Source organism: Mustelus asterias, chromosome 15 (assembly GCF_964213995.1).
Source record: "Mustelus asterias chromosome 15, sMusAst1.hap1.1, whole genome shotgun sequence".
Lineage (NCBI taxonomy): Eukaryota > Metazoa > Chordata > Chondrichthyes > Carcharhiniformes > Triakidae > Mustelus > Mustelus asterias.
This window is the reverse complement of record NC_135815.1, coordinates 78,272,154-78,284,096: the sequence shown is the minus strand read 5'-3', so window position 1 is coordinate 78,284,096 and position 11,943 is coordinate 78,272,154. Positions and strand designations below refer to the sequence as shown.

At 42.5% G+C, this 11,943-nt stretch overlaps 1 protein-coding gene across 1 annotated transcript in view; it reads left to right on the top strand.

Moving 5' to 3' along the window:
- The first annotated feature begins 617 nt into the window (after positions 1 to 617).
- The window catches only part of LOC144504594 (retinol dehydrogenase 13-like), a 96,430-nt gene continuing 85,104 nt past the window's right edge, over positions 618 to 11,943 (top strand). The window contains exon 1 of the mRNA XM_078230186.1: positions 618 to 759. Coding sequence (XP_078086312.1) covers positions 677 to 759 — 83 coding nt within the window. The 5' untranslated portion in view covers positions 618 to 676. The remainder of the gene's footprint in view (positions 760 to 11,943) is intronic.

Sequence of the window (11,943 nt, the reverse complement as noted above, 5' to 3'; positions counted from 1 at the left end):
AATGTTCAAAATCATGAGGGTCTAGATACAGCAACGGTTCCTTTTGGCAGAAGGGTTAAGAATCAGAAGAGACAAATTTAAAGTGAACAGCAAAAGAACTAAAGCTGGCATGAGGAAAAGCTTTTTCAAACCACACGTGGTTAGGATCTTAAATGTACAATGTGAGAGAGTGCTGGAGGTAGAGTCAATCATAGCTATCAAAATGGAATTTAGTAATTATCAAAAGAGGGAAAAATGCCATAGGGAAAGAAATGGTGTGGGGGCAGCTGAGTAGCTTTTGCAAAGAGCTGGTATGAACATGCTGGCCGAATGGCCTCCTCCTTAACCATTTTAGTCACTGTGTGTAAGTGCAACACTTTCACAAAGGCTTACTTCCAGGTAAATAACTCGCCTAAATTTGAATGTATTACTTTAAGTCTGTATGTGTTGACGTATGCTGGAGTAGAGCAAGAGGTAGAAAGGTAGAGGTCATATTGCAGTCTGGGAAATGACCCGATCTGACGACACCTCCCTCTACGCCTGCGCAGTTGCACAGAGATCCACACCCCAAACGCCGTTGCGCGCTGCCTTCACGGAATTCTGATTGGTTGATTTCCAGCGGCGATTCCTAAACCAGTTGAATTTAAGGATCGGCTGGTGATAGGGATTTAAATCGGGATTGTGGTGCCAGTCTTTAATGATCAGAAGGAGAGCAATGAGCAAGTATATATTGCCGCTGTCAATCGCGGGGACTGTAATTGGCGGGACAGTGCTAGTCAAGTGAGTAGTTCGATCAGAATTGACCTAGAGTGTTCTTCCACTGCAGGCAGGTACTGATAAAGTACGACTCTCGCACTCTTAAAAGCCCCCCCTTCTAGTTTCGGTGCTTCCTGATTAGTGATGTAACGGATGGCCATATGAAACTCAGTTAGTTGTATTTTCATAAAAACTGTAAGTTGGAAGTTAAAAAAGAGAGAAAAATTGGCCATATCATTAGGTCAGCTTCTGAAAGAGAGCAACATTAATTAGAATTTATATAACGCCTATACCAATAAAACGTCCTCAAGTCTTTCACGGAAGTGCATGCGGACACAATTGGTCCCTTCCTTGGCTGGAGATTAAATGAGGCAGTTTACCAAAAGTTTGATCGGAGTTGGGTTTTAAGAATTTGATTTGATTTATTGTCACATGTATTAGTATACAGTGAGAAGTATTGTTTCTTGTGTGCGATACGGGCAAAGCATACTGTCCATAGAGCAATAAAGGAGAGGGTGTAGAATATAATGTTACAGTCATAGCTAAGATATTGAGAAAGATGAACTTAATCCGAGGTAGGTCCAGTCAAAATTCAGATGGCAGCAGGGAAGAAGCTGTTCTTGAGTCAGTTGGTACGTGACCTCAGACTTTTGTATCTTTTTCCATAGAAACCATAGAAACCCTACAGTGCAGAAGGAGGCCATTCGGCCCATCGAGTCTGCACCGACCACAATCCCACCCAGGCCCTACCCCCACATATTTACCCACTAATCCCTCTAACCTACGCATCTCAGGACTCTAAGGGGCAATTTTTAACCTGGCCAATCAACCTAACCCGCACATCTTTGGACTGTGGGGAGGAAACCGGAGCACCCGGAGGAAACCCACGCAGACACGAGGAGAATGTGCAAACTCCACACAGACAGTGACCCGAGCCAGGAATCGAACCTGGGACCCTGGAGCTGTGAAGCAGCAGTGCTAACCACTGTGCTACCGTGCCGCCCAGTTGGTACGTGACCTCTCTTCCACCTTCTTTCCTGAAGGAAGAAGGTGGAAGAGAGTATGTCCGGGGTGCGTGGGGCCTTGATTATGTTGGCTGCTTTTCCAAGGCAGCAGGAAGTGTAGACATAGTCACTGGATGAGAGGCTGGTTTGCATGGTGGACTGGCCTTTGTTCATGACCCTTGTAGTTTCTTGCGGTCTTGGACAGAGCAGGAGTCATACCAAGCTGTGATACAACCAGAAAGAATGCTCTCTATGGTGCATTTATAAAAGTTGGTGAGAGTCGTAGCAAACATGCCAAATTTCCTTAACCTCCTGAGGAAGTAGAGACGTTGGTGGGCTTTCTTAACTATAATGTTGGCGTGGAGGGACCAGGACAGGTTGTTGACGATCTGGACACCCAGAAATGTGAAACACTCAACCATTTCCACTTTGTCCCTGTTGATGTAGACAGGGGCATGTCCTCCACTACGCTTCCTGAAGTAGATGACTATCTCCTTTGTTTTGTTGACATTGAGGGAGAGATTATTGTCGTTGCACCAGTTCACTAGATTCTCTATCTCTTTCCTGTAGTTCCTCATCACTGTTTGAGATCCAACCCACAACAGTGGTGTCATCAGCAAACTTGAAAATCGAGTTGGCAGGGAATTTGGTCTCGCACTCATAGGTGTATAATAGAGGGTACAGCCTTGTGGGGCACCAGTGCTCAGGATGATCGTGGAGGAGGCATTGTTGCTTATCCTTACTGATTGTGGTCTGTGGATTAGGAAGCCTAGGATCCAGTTGCAGAGGGAGGGCGGCACGGTAGCACAGTGGTTAGCACTGCTGTTTCACAGCTCCAGGGACCTGGGTTCGAATCCCGGCTCGGGTCGCTGTCTGTGTGGAGTTTGCACATTCTCCGTGTCTGCGTGGGTTTCCTCCGGGTGCTCCGGTTTCCTCCCTTAGTCCAAAGATGTGCGGGCTAGGTTGATTGGCCATTCTAAATTGCCCCTTATTGTCCCGGGATGCATAGGTTAGAGGGGTTAGTGGGTAAATATGTAGGGATATGTGGATAGAGCCTGGGTGGGATTGTGGTTGGTGCAGACTCGATGGGCCGAATGGCCTCTTTCTGCACTGTAGGATTCTATGATTCTAGGGAGGAGCTGAGCCCCAGACATGGAGTTTGGAGATGTTTTGTTGGAGCATCTCAAAAGGAGGAGAGTGGTTTAGAGAAGTAAAATTTAATGTTAAAGTAAAATGCTGTGGATACTAGAAATTTAAAATGAAACAGAAAATGCTGGAAAAACCCAGCAGGTTTGGCAGCATCTGTGGAGAGGGAAAGTTAAGATTTCGAGTCTGTATTACTCAGCAGTCAGAATTTATGCCTTACCGTCAATTATGTAAGCTGAGTGATGTATATGTGCTTCAGACGGTGGAAGAGAGGCTGCCATGGTGCAGTATTTTCACTCCATCTGACGAAGGAGCAGCGCTCCGAAAGCTAGTGGCGTTTGCTACCAAATAAACCTGTTGGACTTTAACCTGGTGTTGTTAGACTCCTTGCAGTATTTTCCAATAGTTCTTAATCATATATTAAGGATTTAATAAAACAAACTTGTTTTATCTGGCTTCCAATAATGTTATTGGTTTTAAGGTCCAAATGTGTTTATTTACAATAGTGTGTATGTTTTTGGAGGAAGCATGTAAAATAACTATTAGTGCGTAATCCTAATATTGTTATAGAAGCACGTGTAGACCATTTGGTCCATCAAGCATCTTCTTCCACTTTGTATGTTTTGGAAGACAGGATGGTTACTTGTATTGTCATGTCTGAGTGATGTTTGACTTCCACTACCTCAATAGTTTTGATTGTAGGAAAAGGCAAAAACATAGAATGGAGAGGCAAAGAAACAGTCAGAAATGTCTAACTTTCTGAAATTATACATGATAGTGGGCATGGAATTGGTAGAGAAATTTGGATAAGGTCATCTGGAAAAGCCACATGCATCTCCCGCCATTGATGTTTATTGTGTCTCTCTCCTCATCCTTTATTCTCAAATTTAGAATGTACTCAGCATTATCTTTTGACAAGATATAGTCAGTTGATCATCCCATTTTAATAAGTGATTTTGATTTGATTTATTATTGTCGCATGTATTAAAATAGTGAAAAGTATTGTTCCTGTGCGCTGTACAGACCAAGCATACCATTCATAGAGAAGGAAATGAGAGAGTGCAGAATGTAATGTTACAGTCATAGCTAGGGTGTAGAGAAAGATCAACTTAATGCAAGGTAGGTTCATTCAAAGGTCTGACAGCAGTAGGGAAGAAGCTGTTCTTGAGTCGGTTGGTACATGACCTTCAGACTATTGTATCTTTTTCCCGACGGAAGAAGGTGGAAGAGAGAATATCCGGGGTGCGTGGGGTCCTTAATTATGCTGGCTGCTTTGCCGAGGTAGCAGGAAATGTAGACAGAGTCAATGGATGGGAGGCTGGTTTGCGATTATGGATTGGGCTACATTCACAACCTTTTGTCGTTCCTTGTGGTCTTGGGTAGAGCAGGAGTCATACCAAGCTGAAACCATACCAAACAACCAGAAAGAATGCTTTCTCTGGTGCATCTGTAAAAGTTGGTGAGACATGCTGTAGCTGACATGCCAAATTTCCTTAGTCTTCTGAGAAAGTAGAGGCATTGGTGGGCTTTCTTAACTATAGTGTCAGCATGGGGGGGACCAGGACAGGTTGTTGGTGATCTGGACACCTAAAAGCGTGAAGCTCTCTCGACCCTTTCTACTTTGTCCCCATTGATGTAGACAGGGGCATGTTCTCCTTTACGCTTCCTGAAGTCGATGACAATCTCCTTCGTTTTGTTGACATTGAGGGAGAGATTATTGTTGCCGCACCAGTTCACCAGATTCTCTATCTCATTCCTGTATTCTGTTTCATCATTGTTTGAGATCCCACCACTACAGTGGTGTCATCAGCAAACTTGAAAATCGAATTGGAGGGGAATTTGGCCACACAGTCATCGGTGTATAAGGAGTATAGTAGGGGGCTGAGAACACAGCTTTGTGGGGCATTGGTGTTGAGGATGATCATAGAGGTATTGTTGCCTTTCCTTACTGATTGTGGTCTGTGAGTTAGGAAGTTCAGGATCCAGTCGTAGAGTGAGGTGCCAAGGCCCAGGCCACAGAGTTTGGAGATGAGTTTCGTGGGAATCATGGTGTTGAAGGCTGAATCTGACATAGGTCTCCTTGTTATCTAGGTGTTCCAGGATTGAGTGCAGGACCAGGGAGATGGCGTCTGTTGCAGACCTGTTGCAGCAGTAGGCAAACTGTAGTGGATCCAGGTAATCCGAGAGGCTGGAATTGATTCGTGCCATGACTAGCCTTTCGAAGCACTTCATAATGATGGATGTCAGCCGATAGTCATTAAGGCACGCTGCTTGGTTTTTCTTGGGTACTGGGATGATGGTCGTCTTCTTGATGCAGATAGGGACCTCAGATTGTTGTAAAGAGAGGTTGAAGATGTATGTGAATACCCCCGCCAGCTGATTTGCGTAGGCCCTGAGTGCACATCCGGGTACCCCATCCAGGCCAGTCGCTTTCCGTGGGTTGACCTTTGAGAAAGCTGCTCTGACATCTGCAACGGTGACCCCAGATACAGGTTCATCCAGGGTGGAGGGCATATTCTCGCTGACCTCTTGTTCAAAACGGGCGTAGAATGCATTGAGCTCATCGGGGAGGGGTGCGTTGGAGCTGGCGATTTTACATGCCTTCATCTTGTAGCCTGTTATGTCTTGCAGACCTTGCCATAGTCGGCGGGGGTTGGTGTGGCTACTCTGGGACTCTAGCTTGGTCCGGTACTGTCCTTTGGCATCTTTGATGGACCTCTTTAGATCATATCTGGCTTTCTTGTATAGGTCAGTGTCACCTGACTTGAACGCCTCAGACGTGGACTTCAGCAAGCAGTGGATATCCCTGTTCATCCACGGTTTCCAGTGTGCCTATTGTTATTCCACCAGTGTTCCTAAGTTATTGACAGCTTTAGTTACACAAGGTGATAGCGTCTTGCAGGTCATAAAATCACTCAATCCCCTCCAACGGCTACTGACATATTAACATCAGAGGATTTAGATTTGGACTTTGAGGAAGGATCACTAACTTTGCTGAAATTATCCTTTCCAGTGGGCATGGAATTAGTTGAGAAAGTTATTTCAGGTCATTTGGGGAAAGTCAAACATGCTGAGTGAGGAAGCAAGTCAGAGGAGCAGGAACATGCTGCATGAAGGGCCAGCTCACGATCATCTCAGATACAGAGTTCTAGGGACAGAGCCAACCAGGTTCTGAATACAAATGGTTGCTGCTTTCTGAACACCAATTTATGGAGTCTGTTAAGGATGCGATAACCAGCCATAAGGAGGTGTCTGAGCAGCCAGAACAGTCTCGGAAATAGTCCCATCATTGCCATCTCTTGAGCCTGTGGGGAAAATGAAGCCACCACAATTCTAGGAGCTACCCTTTGAGAGTCAGCCACCTCACATTCTCCTCCTATTAGAGTAGTAAGGATACACAAAAACAAACATTAGATGAAACTAGTTGCAAGCCAGTCATAATCATCAACCAAATGCAGTGGGAAGGCGAGAGGCAACTTTAATTTATAACTGGCATGCACTCAGTGAATGTTTTGAACTTTGTGATGGGGCAAATTTTAATAATAGAGCAATAGGTTTGCATATACGGTACATGAGCAGAATGGTGTTTTTATGGATCAGTTTGATGAGACCAGCCTTTTTTACATTTTTGTTGAATTCTCTTTGTTGTCTTTTAACTCTTCAAGAGCTTGGGATGCATGAATACGCTCTTCAACGCTAGTGGGTGAAAAGAAAATCTTCATGAGAAATAGTGTGTGCAATAAAAACAGCCCCAAAAAAGACAGCCAGACCCTGTAGGGCTTGATTTTGCAATCGTGTGTGGGGTAGGTGTGATGCCTACTTTGAGCATTGTCTGCGCCTCACCCCCATATACATGTATATCTGTCACTTCTGATCGTAAAATATCTTGAATTTCAAATGAGACCTGACCACTGCTTTCTTGCGTTTATAATCTGTCTTCCTTGTAATCAACCTTTTGGCTTTCATGATGGGTTTTAATCTGTTAACCCTCAACCTGAAATGCTAACTGTTTCCCTTTCCTGACCTACATAGAAACTAGAAGCTGGAGTAGGCCATTTGACCCTTCGAACCTGGTCCACCATTCATTTTGATCATGGCTGATTACCAAATTCAATATCCTGATTTCTGCCCCCCCCCCCAATATCCCTTTAGCCCCAAGAGTTATATTTAATTTTTTTTTTAAATCAGACAATGTTTTGGCCTTAACTACTTTCTGTGGTAGTGAATTCCACACATTTACCACCCTTTTGGGTCAAGAAATTTCTCACCTCAGTTCTAAAAGGTTTACCCCTTATCCTCAAACCGCTAGTTGTGGACTCCCCCACTGTTAGGGGAATTTTGAGAGCTTCCCTCTAGGGGTCCTGCATGAGCCGACATCAGTTAATACCAAACTTGCGAGAGACAATATACAGTAAAAGACATTGGATTCCAATTTCTCTCTAAAATTATATCACATGAAGACACCTCATATTATTTTCAAAGATTCGTATTCCCTACCCAATCTGTCATACAAACTGGATGGTCCAATTACATTAACATACATTATCTACCTCCTAGCATAATTAGGAATTAATTGGCTAATTGCACCCAAAAGTCTTTCCTCCATTGCTTAGTAACCTGCTTACGCACGTCTGACAGGTTCAATGTTCGCTTCTGCCACCTGCAGACTGTGGGAACTAAGGGAGTCATCCTGTCTAACTGGCTATACCTTATCAGGCCAAATGAGGAGTGGAATGCACCTATTCATTTTAATTAGCAGTTGAATCCTTCTAGTCATTCCATTATCTAGTACCTCACTGCTGCAAGATCTTCCAAAGCCTCTCGCTGATTAGGTTCTATACTTCATTGTTCAATTTGAATGTAGCCTATCTTGTTCTGCTTTTTCCCACTATGCTGTTGAGCTTTTTCCCACTATGCTTTTGACCAAAGCTCTCAAACACCTTTAAAACTAGATTTCAAAGTTATAATACTTGTTAAAAATCCATTATTGTTGGTTGTATATGTGGTTAAGACAATACCTTCATATAGTTTAAAGTTTATTTATTATTGTCACGTGTAGACTTCCATTAACACTGCAATGAAATTACTGTGAAAATCCCCTAGCCGCCACACTTTGGTGCCTGTTCAGGTACATTTGAGCAAGAATTTAACGTTGCCAATACACTTAACCAGCACATCTTTTGGACTGTGGGAGGAAACCCACACAGACACGGCGAGAATGTGGAGACTCCGCACAGACAGTGACCCAAGCCGGTAATCGAATCCGGGTCCCCGGTGCCATGAGGCAGCAGTGCTAACCATTGTGCCGCCCCATCTGTATCGATGAAGGTGGAAGGAAAGGGTTATAATTATCAGGTATGAATAGTTGCATGCAAGGCAACATCTGTTAAAAGGGATAAGGGCTAACGTGGTGGAAAAGTAGCAAGCATTAGAAGGTCTGATAGCTCATAAATTTCTGATGCAGTGTTCAGACCAAAGATTTGATTGGCAGATCAATCAGGATGTTTAAAATTTGAAATTGATAGAAATGCTGAAACATAACAGGATTGGAACATAGATATAGAAAAAGGAGTAACTGCTGCGTCAGTAATGTGCTGGAGGCACATCGTGATACCTTTGGGATATATATATAAGGCACATTATGGTCCCTATTTTAGACCAGTCTACTTTGTTTTCAAAGCACCGCAATAAGCAGGGGTTTCAGTATCCCCTGCTCAACTCATTAATAGGAACGTTCTTTCTGAATTTACCCTGTCCAAAGATGTGCGGGTTAGGTTGATTGGCCATGCTAAAAAATTGCCCTTAGTGTCCTGGGATGCGTAGGTTAGAGGGATTAGTGGTAAAATATCTAGGGATATGGGGGTAGGGCCTGGGTGGGATTGTGGTCAGTGCAGACTCGATGGGCTGAATGGCCTCTTTCTGTGCTGTAGGGTTTCTGAGATTCTGTTAGAATTTTATAATTTTCTATGAGATTCCCCCTCGCTCTTCTAAACTCCAGTGAACACCGGCTGAGCATTTCCAATATTGCTGTTATTAATGGTACAAAATTTAACTCTACTTCAAGGAATTAGGTATTGTCTTCAGATACCAGGATTGGGTTTAAAATATGAATTGTGGAGGTAGGAATATTGATGAAGACAAGAGGTTTACAATTTACAATGTGTAGAACAATGCATTAAGAATTTGCAGACAAAAGCGTTGAATTTGGCATGATTTTTTTACTTTACAATTTTCTTCCTATAAAACAAATTTCAAAACTGTTTTTCTCATTTGTCTAATATCATTAATCACAGAGGTAACAAAAGAGGCATGAAAAAAGTTGGAGGCTTGAGGTAAGAGAAGGACATCCAACCAATAAGCAGCTTTGTATTAGCTACTCATTTGATTAAGTCATAAACTATTAGACATTGCATTTTGCACCTGTTATTTTAATTAACCAAATGCTTTTCAAATGTGAAATAAACCCCACAATATTACTAATTAAATTTTAACAAGTATGTTGGAAGTCAGATTTTGAGTTTATTGTTTAAGGCTCTTTGACAACCTGAATCCAGGCCCAAGTGGGTATTCATCCACAGCACAACTGCCAAGACCACCATCACGATGAAAAATGGAATAGGAATATTGATGAGAGGAAGGGGAAAATGCTATGTAAAAGGATTAGACGCACATTGATAAAGGGAGCCTTATTTGTTGTTTAACAGGTATTACTCTTGCATTCCGATTAAGCCATTCTTGTTTGAGTTCAATTCCAAGACTCTCCATGCTTTTTTTTAAGCGGAGCGGTATGAAAGAAAAATAGTTTTACCGTCCCTTCAATACGATTGGTTTGTTTAATGTGTCAAAGGCATTCAACACAGTACTAGAATGTTGCTTGTTGATATACAACAGTAATTAGAAACTTTGACTCAAATAGTTTTAAATAACAGTTGCACGTCAAGAAATGTTTGTACATAAATTGCTGTTTTTATACCTGGATTGAGAAAATCCAGGGTGTTAACAGATGTACATTGGTTTACCAATACCTTGTGATGTGAAATCGTAAGAAGGGCCAATATAGAGAAACTGTCCCAGAGATTGTAAGAAAGATGCTCCAGTTGGGGAATTGGCTGATTCTCCCCACAGTGATGGCTTATTTGAAGATATTTCTTAGTCTTGCTGTCATCTTGCCAACTGTTGTTTGTGGGGTGATGTAGGCAAAGCCTGGAAGCACACCATCAGATGGGAGAAAGATAATTGTAAAACTTAGAAAATGTTAAATATATATATATCCCATTTAGGGAATATTTATGTTTGAGATGGGAGTTGCTAGCTAGGCCAGTATATATTGCCCATCCCTGATTGTCCTTGAGAAGGTGGTGGTGAACTGCTTTCTTGAACTGCTGCAGTCCATGTGGTGTAGGTACACCCACAGTGCCGTTGTATTACAAAAACATTTATCTAGTATAGCAAATTCGAAGCAATACCTTAACAGCGATAGAATAAGAAAGTGTGCCACTAGATGGTGAACTGATGTAGCACAAGAAACTGATGGTAATCAAGCAGGGTGCCACAAAGGTTTGTTTTGTACTCTTCCTGAAATGCAATAATTTGGACAAGGACATTGTAAGACAAGTGTTAATGTGGATAAGTTGTTAAAGAAAGGCCCCACCTCTCCTTTCAGGTGGATGTAAAAGATCCCACAGCATTATTTCAAAGAAGAGCGAAGGAGTTCTCCCATCTCCAGTGGTCACTGGGGATATAAATTTTGGCCAAGAACCAGGGAGAATTCCTTTGATCTTTTTCGAAATAATGCTTTGTGCAAACAGGCTGCTGTAATTCCTGCAAACAACAACAACTACGCTTTTTAAAAAAAAAAAGTACTTGGCTGCAATGTGCTTTGGGATGCCTTGAGGTCATGAAAAGTGCTAAATAAATGTAAGTCCTTTGTATTTGCTCACATTTCCAATTTGTTAATACAATGTGACCAGGTTACGAAAAAGGCAGTCTTTTTAAATAGATGGCAAGTTCAACCTGACTGTCACGTGACGACTCTGAGAAGGGGGGCAAAATAGCATACATAGAATCATAGAATAACACAGCACGGAATGTGGCCATTTGGCCCACCCAGCCTGTACCAGCTCTTTGAAAAAGCTATCTCTTAGTCCTTCCCCACCCCCCTCAAAGCTCTGCAAAGGATTTGTCTATGTTAAATGGAACAGTGATACAAAATGCTGATCAGAAAAGGCATCTATTTATTTCTAGGTTCAATTCTTTTCGACCTTTGTTACTTTAAAGCACATAATTATACTCTGTTTTTCAAAGCTTAGGAGGAAAAGGAACTGCGCCACAGAGATAGTTGAGGGTAGTGGAATAAGGCAATTTCTTCAGTCACCTTACTTTGACCCACATCACCAATCTCAGCAGCTTAAGTAGCTCCAAGGTGACAGACCATAACCATTTAATTCTGTTTCTTTCTATGCAGAGGCTGCCAGATCTACTAAGTATTTCCTGCATTTTCATAGAAATAGCTTTAATTGAATCCCTCCAGTACAGAGAGAGGCCATTCAGCCCATTGAGTCTGCATCGACGCTCCGAAACAACGGCATCTTATCCAGGCCCACCTGATGCCCTATCCCTGTAACCCTACACATTTTCCACTACTCTTAACATCATCCCAGAAAGTTTCTGCTTCTCTTTCTGGACTTCTTCACCCGCACAACAGAGGAAATAGTTTCTATCCTATCCAATCCAATCCTTCAATCATCCTAAACACCTTTGATTCCTGTTTAATCTTCAATATTCAAAGGAACACATGATAGTCTAAGCAATGTGCGAACATAATTTAGCTGTTAGCCCCCATATTGTTCTTGCAGATTTTCACTCCAAGATCAATATTTCTTGCATGAGGTGCATTGCCATTTGCTTTTTCTCTTTACCGGTTTTCTCCATTCTTCCCCTGAAGATGTTGACTCTGATCTGGGAATGCTGTATATTCTCTAGGGGGCACAACCCAAATGCCATCCATGATGTATTAACCTGGGCATTGATTGGTGTCAAAATAGTTGCATAGAACATT